General features: G+C 49.1%; 1 protein-coding gene across 1 annotated transcript in view; it reads left to right on the top strand.

Moving 5' to 3' along the window:
- Positions 1-14593, top strand: part of Col4a2 (collagen type IV alpha 2 chain) — a 139874-nt gene that overhangs the window by 77066 nt on the left and 48215 nt on the right. Inside the window, exons 5-8 of the mRNA XM_034520012.2 lie at positions 10053-10187; positions 10582-10626; positions 12132-12248; positions 13473-13544. Of these exons, the coding sequence (XP_034375903.1) occupies positions 10053-10187; positions 10582-10626; positions 12132-12248; positions 13473-13544 (369 nt within the window). The remainder of the gene's footprint in view (positions 1-10052; positions 10188-10581; positions 10627-12131; positions 12249-13472; positions 13545-14593) is intronic.

Genomic DNA, 14593 nt, shown 5'->3' on the forward strand with positions numbered 1-14593 from the left:
CAGAACTTCCAGGTGGATATAAACAGACAGGATTCATGTGAAATATCTAGCCAGGTTGCCTTTGCAACCACACCAGCTCGGTCCCCAAGCATCCTGTGTCTCGAGCACTGCACTGGACCCCTCAAGATGTAAAACAGGTGCAGAAGGGATTTCATAAAGAAGTGTATGGAGCAGCTGAGAAACTAGATGCAGATCCAAGACATCCTAATATTAGCTCAGAGAAGAAGCAAGGAGCAGCCCTAGGAAGAAAGAAGTGTTCACAACATCAGGGCACCATTAGAAACCATCAAAATACTCAAGGAACACCATGGGTTCTGTAGTGGCCAGAGGGGCGGCACAGGTTTAAGTTAAGTGTAACACAACAGTCCCCTTGACTTGAGGGTAACAAAGGGGACAGGCACCAGGGAGTTGTCAGGGTAAGGAGACACAGAAGCAACTAATGGATTTTTACAAGGACTGAAGCAGGAGGTGATGGGACCCAGAGGAGAGGACAAGCAAGAAGGGCAGACTGGGGAAACACAGGACAGCAGTTACAATGAACCATGTTGGGTCCTTGGATTTAAGCCAAACACTAGCAGTGTCTCTACTTGTCCAGAATTGGACTCCAGGGACTGTCTTGGGAGAAAGAAAAGGGTTATTGGAGGACATGGTGCCGGAGGGAATTTAGACATTCTGCGGTTAGGGATCTGCGGATGCTTGGGCAGAGTCCAGGAGAGAGAGGAAGAACATGGAGAGTGGGGTGAGGTGTCCTACCAGGGCTTCTGACAAGAGCTGAGTTTGGCTAACTCCAGAGTTACCTCTGATGGCCCTGATCCAGCACCCAGAAGAAAAGCCCGTTTAGGGAGGAAGCTGTGGAGCAGGTAAGAGCCCCAGCTTGAAGACTTGTGCCTTTGGTCCAAGGAGCAGCAAGAACCAGCTCTCCCTGGCTCAAGTTATGGATGGGAGAGAGGAGGTGGCTTTGGAAGGTGTCTAGGTCATATCTGAATGAGGAACCTGTGAGCTCCACAGATCGAGGACCTGCAGTCACAGCTGGCCAAGGGACATTAGGGCTATGGGTCCACTGTTCTCCACACTTAGCTATTCTGTGGGCGTGACTAGTGTCCCCAGCATGCCAGCCTAGCCAAGCTGACCTCGCTGGACCATCCTTGGGAATTGGGATGGGGCTGCCTAGGTAGGAATGGCTGCTCTCATGCAGACAGGCTCCTGCCCCATTGCACAGCAAGTCAAGACACAGCAGGGAACCCCGAGAACTTGGAGCTGAGGACAGGCACACACGTGCATGTACGCTCACACATATCATGAATATGTAAGCTCTTGTAGAAATTGTCTTCTTAAGAGGCTTAGGTCATTTGTAAAGGATATCCCACATGCCAAAGAAAACCAACATCTGCAATGAAAATCCTGCTTGGGGTTCATAGTGCACCGTCTCCCTGGATGCTCACTAAGGAAACCAGGTGGGTCCCATCTTGATCACCTTGGAGGTTACCAATATTTTGTGACACTTAAGGGCAGGATGAACCCCAGGAGGGTGAGCTGCACTCAGTGTCTACTTCCATTTTGTTGAAGAAATTTGCTATCTATTTTTCTTCTTTAAAAAGAAAAAATCCATTTAAGGCTGAGCACAGCCATGCGATAGCTCCAGTTCTAGGGGATCGGACACCCTCTTTTGGTCTCAGGAGCACCATGCTTTGAAGTGGTGCTCAGACATACATATAGGCAAAACACCCTTGCGCACAAAATAATAAAATAATAAAGAATTTAAATGTCATTCAAAGGATTGGTGGGGACCTGGAGGTGGCTCAGCAGTTAAGAGCACTAGCTACTCTTGCGTGGAGACCTGGATTCTTCCATTCCCACTGGCTGCTTACAACAGTCTGTAACTCCAGTTCTGAGGAATTCATCAGTCTCTGGGGGTCTCCTTGGGCACGGCATATGCATGCATACATGCGGGCAGATAAAACGCTCACACATATAAAATAAAAGTAAATAAAGTCTTTAGAAAGTAAAGTGTAGACGTGACTCAGTTGCTAAATTGTTTGCCCAGCACGGAGAGCCCCAGTCCAATCCCCAGCTCCTACTGTGGTAGCAGGAAGATCAGAAGTTCAGTCATCCATTGCTACAGGGTGAGTTTGAGGCCAGCCTGAGCTACACAAAACACTGTCTCCAAGGAAGAAGGGAGGAGGGGGTTGTCATGCATCCTGAGGACATATGTCCCTGAGTCATTCTCCAGATTGCAGAAGGATGTCACTGGGTCTTGGGTCTCCCGTCTGCATAACTGAGCCATACATTAGCTTCCCGCAGACTTACATGGGAGATTGATCTCCTGGGGCCTGTTTCCATTTGGGATATGTGTTCTGTGACATCAGAGGGGTCATCCTAGATGAGAATCAGAGAGAGGAAGTGCAGAGACACCAGAGTCAGTTACAGGACCATAGTTGGCTGTGAGCTTGGCCTCTTATTCATTGTCCAGAGGGCAAGCTCAGCCTGAAGGCTGCAACAGTGTCCCAGATTGGTTTTGGGGAGAAGGGGTTCCCCAAGGACTGGCAGGTCTTATCTTGGGACTCCCCACAAAGAGCAGGTCCTTCTAAAGGTGCAAGGAAGAAAGGCTGTGTGTGACGTTGTGTGATCTGATGTGGACTGTCTGCCTTTGACCTTCCCAGAGTCTAACATCAGGGCTTAGAGCTGGACAATATCCCAGTGGCAAAGTACTTGCTCGACATATACAAGGATGTGGGTTGTCTCCAGCAAGGGGATGGGACTGGGAATGTGGCTCAGTTGGTAGAGTGTTTGCCGAGCATGCACAAAGCCCTGTGTTGGGTTCCCAGCACTGCAGAAACTGGGCATGGGGCTCACACTTGTAATCCAGAAGAGGTAAATGCTGGAGGGTCAGAAGTTCAAGGCCATTCTTGGCTGTGTTGCAAGTTTGAGGCCAGTCTGAGCTAGAAACACTGTCTGAGAAAAAAAATAAAAACAAATCAAATAAACAAACAAAGCCATTCAGAGGCCACATGGGAATGAGAAAAGAGAGGCAGAGAATGACAGAGCTGTTCCAGCCTCTCCCTTAGACCCTTTAGGGCTGGAGTCAACACCTCTCCCTGGTGAGGTGAGATCTCTAGGTAGGAGGTGTTCTCGATCTTTTCTTTCCAAGAGACATTCATGCGCCTTATGGTTGCTCCTCCACCTCTCAGCATGGAGTTCCAGCTATTGAAAGACCACAACATTCTCCTCCCTTCCTTCTCAGATAGGTCGTGGCGGTCAGGTGGCATGAACAGTCATCACTGATGCCTCAGCCTCTCACGGACCCTTTTCACCCAGTCCACCATCTGTGGTCCATCTCCTAGCCTCTCCACCTCAGTCAGAATTCACTTTTATACCCTTTTATCTTGTCCCTAAGCCATATTTCCACCAACTCTGCTCTGTTCTGCTCTTCTTCCTCCAAGCTGTGTGGGAGACACACCTGTCCTGCCTTGCCTGGTTTCACAACTAAGTTCCTCTCTGCAGTGAGCATGCCCCAGGCTGACAGTGGGTTCCCAGAGCCACATGGCCATCTGCCACATAAACTCATTCTCCTAGAATGTACAAGTCTGGTGGACCACACCCCACACCTCAGTTTCCCCCAGAGAATGAGCATAGTGACAATATGTGTCCTGAGTTTTGCAGGAATTAAAATCTAATGTGTTAACAAAGGTGGGAAATGGCTCTCAGCAAAGATCCAGGGCTGTCTAAGCAAAGATCAGTCCTGGGGAGGAATCCGATCGAATGTCACCTGAAGTCACTGTTGCATGTGCCACCAGGGTAGGCATGGGAGCAGGCTCCCAGTGTCAATAGCTGACATACTTTCCTTTACCAAGACTAAAGGAAGGATTATGAGTTATTGACTTAATTACTCTAAGGGAAGTGGGGTGTGATAGCCCCTTGGACTAACTAGAATTAGGTGGTCACAGTTTTCCTCAGGATTATCCCCAGGGGAGGTTAGCAAATGAGGGACTTGACCTCTGTCCCCTAAAGCTGAGTCATGTGACCCTGGAGAGACTCAACGCCTTCAAGTCAGAGGCCAGGTTTCCTAACTTGCCTGGAGACTGAGAATGACTGCCACCTGGTGTTGACTACTGGAACTGCACTATCACCCCCGGCCCTGTTCCTCTCACCAGGAATATTGATTTCATTTCAAAATTTCAAAACTGAGATACTCAGTAGACATTAAAATTCTTTCCTTTTTAGACTTTTGCAGACTTGTGTCGGTACACACCCCTTTTCCTCTACAACTTTTGATCCCCCCCTGAACCATAGTGGTCCCACCCAGGCCCTGCCCATTGCTAAGCATGTTCAGCTCAGTCATGCTTAAAGCAGCCAGGTTCAGACACTACGGGCCTGAGCCTTCTGGAGGAGTAGCACCCAGCATTCCAGAGCCTGCCTCACCCGAGCCTCGGCTGCCCACAATATTTCATTATCTAATCAGATGCCGAGCAGGGTCTGATACACAGGCCTCCTTCCATGAGTCTGGGTGGTCTCCTTGATGACTTCATCATGAGGGCCCGGGCAGCATTCCGTCTGCTGTGTAGACAGATAAGCCAAGCCCTCTATGGAGCCAACAACCAGCAGTTCCCTGGGGCCAGTGCTAAGACAAGACTTTACTTAATGGCTCAAGGGGGCTACAGAACTGAATGGGGGCTGGGACAGATGTGGGTGGCAAGCCTTCTCTCGGGGCAGCGCCCCCTCGGCTGACTCTCAGAAAACTGAGACATTACTATAGTAGTCTTCAAAGGGGTTCAGACTGAGGATATAGATCAGTGGTGAAGGTCTTGCCTCTCATGTGTGGGACTCTGGGCTCAAGCCTCAAAAACCACAAAAGCAGAAGGAAAGTGTTCTAAAAATAGAACTGGGGTGAATCGGGAGAATCGTGAGTGAGTTGAAGCCAGATACTAACTACATGAGCAGCCAGCCACTCAGCAGATGGTCTGTGGAGCGAGAGGTGAGAGTCAGATGCTGGGAACTACTCGGGAGAGAAGTTTAAGTGAGACAGGGCCACCAGGCCACTGCTGTAGGCTCCCACGCGCAGACGTCAGCAGGAGGTTTAATAGGAGCATGCCACGGAGCCCCTCATCTAGTTTGGGCCAGACTTGGCTAGTTTAGAGCCTTTTAATTTCAGCAGTATGTGGAGGATCAAACTTTTTAATCTCCACTATTTTGTTTTGTGATTTTGTGTGTGCATGTGTGTGTGTGTGTACATGCACGTGCGCGCGTGCCCGCACACGCAGCTAAGAAATCTTTGACAATCCCAAAGTCTCAGTGTTTTCTTCTAGCCATTTTGCAGGTGGCAATAGCCGAAATTGGTTGGTTTGAGTTTGTCTTTATTATTTCTCTCTCTCTCCTTGAGTCTGATCCACTGTAAGTGGATGACCTCAGTTGGGGTCCTGGGAGTAAAGCCAGGTGCTCGCTTCATGGTGTATGGATTTTATTTACTTACTTATTTATTTGTGGGGGAGGGGCTCATGTGTGCCATGCATTTGTGTATATGTGTGGAAGTCAGAGGGCGACTTTTGGGAGTCAGTTCTCTCCTTCCACCACGTGGGTCCCAGGTGCAGAACTCAGATCAGCCATCTTGAGAGCAGGGCCCTCTGCCAGCTGAGCCATCTCACCAAGCCAGATGCTATTTGCTTTTTAACTACAATCTGTTAAATAATTTTGGAAAGTAGCTCCAAGTTTCTTCTGTCACATACCATTAGGTTGGTACTCTTTAGTTCCCCTGCAGGTGACATAACACATCCACACACGTGAACTGGTCATCCTCATGAACAGTAGACAGTTCTAAATCTTAGGGTGCAGAATACGTTTCCTGGATCCTGAAGGAGCCCTTTGTGCCGTCACAGACATCTCATGGATTTTTCCAGTGTGTGCCATCAGCTTGCAGAAATTCACTAGGACTTAGGAATTCCCCGGGATTGTCAAGAGTCATGGTCTACTGCCCTCAGAGGAAGGGAGAGTCTGCAAGGGGCTGGGGAGGGTAGGAGGGTCTGTGGCTGCTACCCATGAAAGGTGAGACAGGAAGAGTCCGTTTAGGAAGGAGAGGGGATTTCCTACCATTCATCCTCGGACTTTGCGTCACAGGGAGTCTATTCTGCTCTACCCGGAAAGGCTGCAGCCAGATTGAACATCCTGGTGTGCACAGGGGCCAGTTATGTCCTTGGGGGTGGGTGTTTGGTCTTATCTGGCCTTTATCCAAGATGTCCAGTCGCATCGTGGCTCTGCATGCATGCGTTCCGATGACACTTTGTCCTGTTTCCAGATATAAGCTTTTCCAAGTTCAGGAGTGTTCTCAGAAGCTTGGGATGCTAAGCACACCTTACTTAACCATAGAACTTAATAACATTTGAGTTTGGCCTTGCCATCCACCAACAATGACTTGTGACCAGGTACACAGCAGTCTTGACTCCAGAAAGGGAAGGATGGGGTGTTGAGTGGACAAATCCCTGTCTCGTTTATTCTGTCTTATAGGGAAGTTTAATTAAAGTTAATGCTTAGCTGACATTGGCTTTGCTTGACTCAATGAGCCAGACCTTTCTCTGAGCTAGAACTTCATCCTAAAGAGATGCTTCTTATTTAAAAGATAGCCATCTTCTACCCTGAGCGCCATGTGGAAAGAAGGAGTGTAGAACATGGCATAATTCTAACAGCAATGCACACAAGAACCTCTAAGAATTGTGTGAAATGCAGATCCAGGGTTCTGGAGCCTTGCATAGGACAATGCACTTCTAGTGAATTCGGCATGAAGTTGCAATGACCCCACGAGGAGACACAGGTAGCGCTAGGTCATCCAGGAGCCAAGCAGGCAGCCCTCAATGCTGGGCTTTTCCGAGCCCAGTTATGGGTCCTCCCGGCTGGTACTCAGTACTTCCCCACGCCACAACTGTGGGGACAACAGAATTGCTGCTTCTAAACTTCTGGCAAGCCACCTCCTGGAGGTGCATGGTGGAGTGATGGTGTCCCAAGGCCCACCCTTGTGGATAGAAAGGGACGCGGGTGGAAGGTACACACACAATCTTATAGGTCGTTTGAAAAGTGTCTAAAGGTTTGTAACACATATTCTGTGTTATGTATGGGGGCGGTGTGGATGGGGCGGGGGGCAGGGACATGGGAGAGAGGGGATTTTCAAGAGCATAGCAGAAATTTGAAGAGCCTTGTAGATTTGGGAGTTTGGGGGTTGCCGTGGAAGCATGTGGAGTGGGCACCTTCTCTCGGGACAGCTTTATTTTTAACCTCTTTACACAAGGAAAGGAAGAGATGGAAATAAGTATTCTGAGCTGGACCTTCCCCACAGAGGCTGGCAATGGCTGATTAGCACAAAGGGAAAGCCTCCTCACCTGCGTGTGCAGCTGCTCCTCACACTCCACAGAGCACTTCCCCACCAGGCAGGACATCCTGGGGAAAGCCCCAGCCTGCCTACCGTGCCAAGGATACCTCCCGAGAGCACACTGAGGCTGTGTGCAAATGCCCAGTTGTCCCACAAGGCAGGGTCCAGCCTAGCAACAGGAGCTCCATCCCCAGAGGTCAGGAGCCAACCCACATTCTCCCCCAAACACCCCCTCCCCCCACCCTGGAGAAGCGCAGCCTGGGTGCTTCGGAATGTTCCAGTCCATCACCACTTCTTTGGCTAGAGCCAAAGAAGAAGAAAGTAAGCGTTAGCTAGGGTGAAGCGAGATTGGAGCATTTCTGGTAGGGCTGTGAACTGATATAGCCACTGAGGAAAAAGTTTGGTCAGAAACTTAAATGTGTAATTGTCATGAGATCCACTGAGTCCTGGGGATAAACACTGAAAACCCACAGGAGGAACTGTAGGGGGCAGCTGTTTGATACACATGCTGAGAGCAAGACTATTCATCATTACACAAGTGGGCCAGTGGCATGGCTCAGCAAGAAAAGGTGACTGAAGTACAACCAGGAGACCTGAGTTTGATACCTCAGGATCCATGCAAAGGTAGAAGGGGAGAACTAACCCCACTAAGTCTTCTGACCTCCAGATGTGTGCTATGGCACTTGTGCCCAGACAGACAGACAGACAGACAGACATGTAAATAAATAGTCAAAAGATAGAGACACTCAGATATGCCCACTAGCAAATGAAGGGACAGACCGCGGTATATCCATACAGTGGAATAATATTCAGCCATGAACATGAAGGGCTGGTCTGTGCCACAACATAAATGAGCCCCCAAAGCATCATGCTGAGTGAAAGAAGCCAGACTTGAAAGGTCACACACATCACATGATTTCATTCCTGCTGATTTATAGAAGAGGGAACCAAAGAGACAGAGTCCAGTGGGCGGTGAGGTTGCCAGAGGCTGGGGAAGAAGAATGGGGAGGGACTGCTTGCTGGGTCTGGATTTCCCTGAGTCCACAAGAGTATTTTGGATCTAGATAAAGGTGAGGATTGTGCAAACCTGTGAGTTTGAGGAACACACTGAGTTGTGCAAGGAGAAGAGACTCGAGTTTACCCCTAACTTAGACGCCCCATCCAAGAAGTGCGGGTTAAAGAGCTGACAGAAGAGGAAAATGACCTCATGGGGTGGTCTGTGTTGCTCCCACCAATAGGGTTTGAGCGTGAGGGATGAGGACAGTCTCACATGCACATGCTGTGGTAGCGAGGAACTGTTTTCCTCAGCCCTAGAATGACTTTCCCACTGACAGACTCGCAGACTGTAAACAGTAATGATGCCACTGTAAAGTGTCTCCTTCTCCTGGAGGGGTCATGGTAAACACTGGCAAGGGGTGGCCTCCACATGGCAGATCCCAGGAAAGCTAGATCCTAGCAGCACCATAAACTCAAACAAGATAAACGTGACCGGAAGACACCCATAAAAGTCGGAGCCAGACATGTTTGTTTCCCAAACACATAAGCAGCAACCAAACCTCAGAGCTTCGGAGACAGAGTGAGCTGAGTAGCCTTGCATCCATCCACCCCACAGTGTCACTGTCCTCGTGGGAAACCACCCGGTGGGACCAGCCTCATGTTTGTAATGGTCTTCAACGAGGCTAAGATGCATAGACTCCACCACTGCTCACCATGCTCAGCCTGCCCCGCCCTGGCTGGGCATTTGCTAGTGTGGCAACAGCTGGAAGATGCTAGAATTGCATGAAGGATCAGCACGGGGAGCCCCGTGTCTAACACTGAGGCACTGACCCAAATGGAACCCAGAGACCTTTGTAGACTCTCCTTGGGTTGAGGAGGCAGGGTACCTGATCTGGGGTGGGTCTCTGAATCTTCCCCACCAGTCTCTGTCTTCAATGAATGGGGCTCTTCCACCCACAGACCTGTGGCTCCTACCAGAACCATTAGAGGAGAGATACAAACAGCTCTGAGCAAGGCCTTCCTGCCCCTGGATGGACGTCTCTGTGGCATCCACCCGGTACCTCACCCTCCATGAAACTTGTCCTCTCACTAAAATGCTATGAGACCCTGAAGATGACCCCTCAGCACTCAGTAAAGACTACATGTGGGCAGTGGAGGGGGAAAAAAAATCAGTACAAAGATATAAGCCTCCCTCTAGCCCCAGGGCAGTACAGGACTTGGAAACGTGACAGCAGATAAGTCTCAACAGCTCCAGAGACATCCTATAAGTGAAACCGTTTGGTATCTTTTTATCATCCCTGTCGGAGCATGTGTCTGTTGGAGCATGTGTCCGTACTTTCTGTTTAAGGTGAGTGATATTCCATTGTATGGATATGCTATGTTTTGTGTGACACCTATACGCATTATATTAGGGAAATCACTGAGAGCGTTTTACACTGAAGCCAAGCAAACTGACACTGTCTACTGAGAAGTGACGTTTGGCCGCTCACCACCAACCTGGCCTGTCACACCCTTAAGCTCTCTGATGTCTTTCCCTAGCCAGCAGCAATCCCTCTGTGGTGGCCCTGGTAGAAGACGGTCATTTACATAACGTTCCTGAGGATGGCAGACTGTGGAGAATGGGAAGAGCCATTTGGAAAATGACTGCTGACTGAGAATGACTCCTGTCTTCCTCTGTGACCCTCAACATGTGTTGTTCCCACAGGGCCAGCCGGGGACAGTGGGCATCCAGGGGTACAATGGTCCCCCAGGGCTGCAAGGATTCCCAGGACTACAGGGCCGCAAAGGAGACAAGGGTGAACGGGGAGTTCCTGGACCAACTGGGCCAAAAGGAGATGTGGTACGGGTCCTGGCTGGGGTCCTCTGCTGTGGGTGGGTGCTGGGGGTCCTGGCTGGGGTCCTCTGCTGTGGGTGGGTGCTGGGGGTCCTGGCTGGGGTTCTCTGCTGTGGGTGGGCACTGGGGGACCTGGCTGAGGTCCTCTGCTGTGGGTGGGCACTGGGGGTCCTGGCTGGGGTCCTCTGCTGTGGGTGGGCACTGGGGGACCTGGCTGGGGTCCTCTGCTGTGGGTGGGCACTGGGGTTCCTGGCTGGGGTTTTCTGCTGTGGGTGGGCACTGGGGGGGCCTGGCTGGGGTCCTCTGCTGTGGGTGGGCACTGGGGGACCTGGCTGAGGTCCTCTGCTGTGGGTGGGCACTGGGCCTTTCTGTTTTCATTAATTGTTCTGATTCTTTACAGGGAGCGAGAGGCGTCTCTGGATTCCCCGGTGCAGATGGAATTCCTGTAAGTGTTTGGGAAGATGAGAAGGTTAAACATTGTGTGTGTTCCAAGCAACGCATTTATAACTTAAAGAAACCTTTGAAACAAGCCGGCTTCCCTTTGTTTATGGCATCACACGGGGGAAGGGGGGTGTTCAGTGCACTCCTTCTCCTCCTGGATTCCTGACAAACAATGGACAAAGTGTTTCCTTCCTGGAGATTCCTATAGTCAGGGCTCCAGAACTGATTCTACTTTGCTAAAGTTGAACCTTGTAAACAGTCAGGAAGATGGAGCGTGATTCACAGATGGTCTGTACAGAGCAGGTCTTGAGAGTTCATTTGCCACATGGAGCAATCTGAATATAAAATGGCCCAGCAAGTACCAGAAAAGAACGAAGCCCACAGTGGCTTCTGCAGCTGCCTGGACTCTTTGTAGTAATTGTGTAGAACAGAGTCAAAAGGAGACTTATAGGCAGGGTGTGGTTCATGCTTATCATCCCAGCATTTGGGAGGATAAGGCAGGAGGGTTGCTGTTAGTTCAGGCCTTCCTAAGCTATAGAATAGGTGGTGACCCCAACACATACACACACATACAGAGAGAGAGACAGACAGACAGACAGAGGAGACAGACAGACAGAGGCAGAGGGGGGAGAAGGCATGGTTTGTTCATGAGAAAAATCTCAAAATATAATAAAAGTGTTTTTGCAAACTAGTTTACTTTAACTTCTTGTGGGGGAAAAAAAAGCGCCTGACTCACAGAACTCATCCAACAGATTCCCAGGCGGCTTCCTGGCCAGACCTGAGCTCAGGGATGAGTGTTGGTCACATGTGCCGTCAGCCTTCTTCATCTGTGGCTGCAGTAGAGGTGTGGACCCTGTGAACCTCACCCCTGTCTGTGCCACACCAGCATGTGTGTGCGCTCTTACTGGGCACACACAAGGAGGGAGACTGGTTCCCAGCTTCACCAGCAGGGCTAGCTTAGTACCAGAAACAAGAGCCAGGGAAGGAAAGTCTTCTCTTTACCTTCTGACCCATAGCCCCACAGTCCTGAAGGAAGTGGAGCAGAGAGAAGGCGGCCATGCTTAACAGAACATGAACCCAGCATAGCCAGGTCCTCAATGTCACCCATAGAGTGAGCTCCAGGAGAATCCAGGTCACACCCCATTGCAGCTGGGAAGAAGGAAGTAAGCGCCTGCCTCATTACTCGGGATCTTGAGAAAAGGGCAGAGTGAAGAATCCACACATTTTCAGAGATAAACAAATCATAAAAATGTTTTCCGACAAACAGCCTGAGACTAAATTGCTCATTTTTTTTAACTACTTCTTGGAACTCTTGAATTACCCAGCTTCCAACCTGCTTAAGAAACAGCTTTGCTTATTTAATCATTCATTCCTTTCTTCGTCCGTTTTTGAGTTAGCTTTTCCTTGGATTTGTGAGGGCAGAGAGGGGGAATTTTGAGAACATTCCCCACTGTTTTATGGGTCGGCTATGTGAAAACTTGACTGTTCACACACTGTTCTGCTCTCCAGGGGCACCCAGGGCAAGGTGGACCCCGAGGAAGACCGGGCTACGACGGTTGCAATGGAACCAGGGGAGATGCTGGTCCACAGGGGCCCTCTGGATCCGGGGGCTTTCCCGGCCTCCCTGTGAGTATATGTGCAGTGTGGTGGTCTGCTTAGCCTGGAGGTATGAGTAAAGGGCACGTGTCAGTGTAACTGAACCAAGAATACTGTGACCTTGGCTCCACTGCCCTGCTTCAGCCCAGGAGGGCCACCTGCCACGCCCTGTCTTTGTCATCATGGGGCTGTAGAAGCCGCTTTTTTTTCTCCCACCAAATGTCCTGGGCTCAAGCATTCTTGACTGTTGTTAGGTGGAAGATGAGTGACTTGGTGTATGTTCTTCCCTACTGTCTTCTAAGGATCCCCCATCTCCCGCTTCATTCTAAGTCCAATAACAGTGGATTGCTTAATGATATAACTAAAGCTTGAATTGCGTCCCACTGTCTGTTTGGCACCGAGGACTCGTATTATGGGATTCCTGGGGACCCGGAAGGAGGTCAGATTCTCCAGCATCTACCAACGGGCAAACACACAACCAAAATACGTTTTCAATACAGTGGCCCTCCTGCGATTGTTCACTTTGTGACCTCATCCTTAGGATCTTTGCAAAGAATTCTAAGATGCTCGTTCAGAACTCTATTTGCAAATCCGGGTTAGGCTAACATTTTGGTTAAGCCTTTGTTTTCTGAAAACACGCTGAGGTGAGAAGCTGTGAGCTAACATCCCCAACTTTACCCTGCACTGAGTTGGTGCCTCTGGCTCACAGCTTCCACCTCCACTCTGCAGTGCCCGTGTACCACACACAGCCCCATCTCATTTTTCACGTGACTCCGTGTTTCAGTGAATTTCAATAGTTTTCTGTCTGACTAGCTTAAGCATCATGACCAAGAGACACATGTCACTGTAAAATACTGATTCCATATAGATATTCAAACATAACACACACCTTATATCTTGAATGATTCAAGCCTGTCTCCTATATTAAATAGCTCTAAGCATCTACCTGATAATACTGTTAAGACAGAAGTCCTATGCCGGGGGATGAGTACAGGGGCTTTGTTTGGGGCTCTGAAAACAGCTTAAGTCCTATAAGGTGTTTCCATTTTAACTCTAAGATTACAACATTTAAAAAAGAAGCTTCAAACTCATGGTTGTACCTTAAACAAATTAGTATTGGAGGTAGCTCTGTAATCCACAGGGACACAGAGTGTGACAGACAGAAGCTGACAGTCATCTATGTCATTGTGGCTATGCTGGAAGATAATGGATTCTTCTGTGTTTTTTTCTCTTATTATGTATCTGCTAATTTAGGGGCCCCAAGGACCCAAGGGGCAGAAAGGCGAACCTTATGCACTCTCTAAAGAAGACCGTGACAAATACCGGGTATGTTTGTCATAGGTGGGAGATGGAACTCAGGGATCCCGTGTAAACTGTAACAGAGCCAGTTAGAAATTAACTCTAGTGTGAGAAGCAATGCAGGGAAGGAATTCACAGACTCACAGAGCAACAAGGCTGTGATTAACTTGGGGTCATTATATTCCTGCGTGGGGGTGTGTTCAGTCTCCCCTTGTTCCCAGTGCCACAGACCAAATACCTCAGTCTGGCAAGGCTTGTATATGTCATGCTTGTTTGCCATAGAGGTAAATGAATCCAAAGATGCTTAGAATCAGTTAACTCTTAGGGACTCAGGAGATGCCTTAGTAAAAGGCTTGCCATGCAAGGATAAAGCCTGAGTTGAAATCCCAAAGGCTGTGTATAAAAGCTGGACAGTACCTTATACTCAGTCCCAGCACTGAGGTAGAGACAGGCAGATCCATGCAGTTCAATAGCCATCCAGAGTTTCCTGCTTAGGAAGCTCCAGATTAATGAGAGCCTGTCTCAAAAGTCAGTTTGAGTGTCTCCTGGGGAATAACGTTTGATATTGACTTCTGTCCTCACATGCACCTGCATGAACTCTTGCACACACACACACACAGTATACACACACTCACACACACACACAACATACACACATACACACACTCACACACAACATACAAACACACACAACATACACACACACAATATACACACGTGTGCATGTATACACACACACAACATACATACACTCACACACACACAACATACACACATACACACACTCACACACAGCATACAAACACACACAACATACACACACACAATATACACACGCGTGCACGCATATACACACACACAGTATACACACACTCACACACACAGCATACACACACACAACATACACACATACACACAAACACACACAACATATACACATACAATATACACACAATACACACGTGTGCACGCATGCACACACAACATACGCATGTGCATGCACACACACACAAACACACACAGCATACACATACACAACATACACACATACAATATACACATACACCATACACATA

The sequence above is a fragment of the Arvicanthis niloticus genome, chromosome 16 (assembly GCF_011762505.2).
Source record: "Arvicanthis niloticus isolate mArvNil1 chromosome 16, mArvNil1.pat.X, whole genome shotgun sequence".
NCBI lineage: Eukaryota > Metazoa > Chordata > Mammalia > Rodentia > Muridae > Arvicanthis > Arvicanthis niloticus.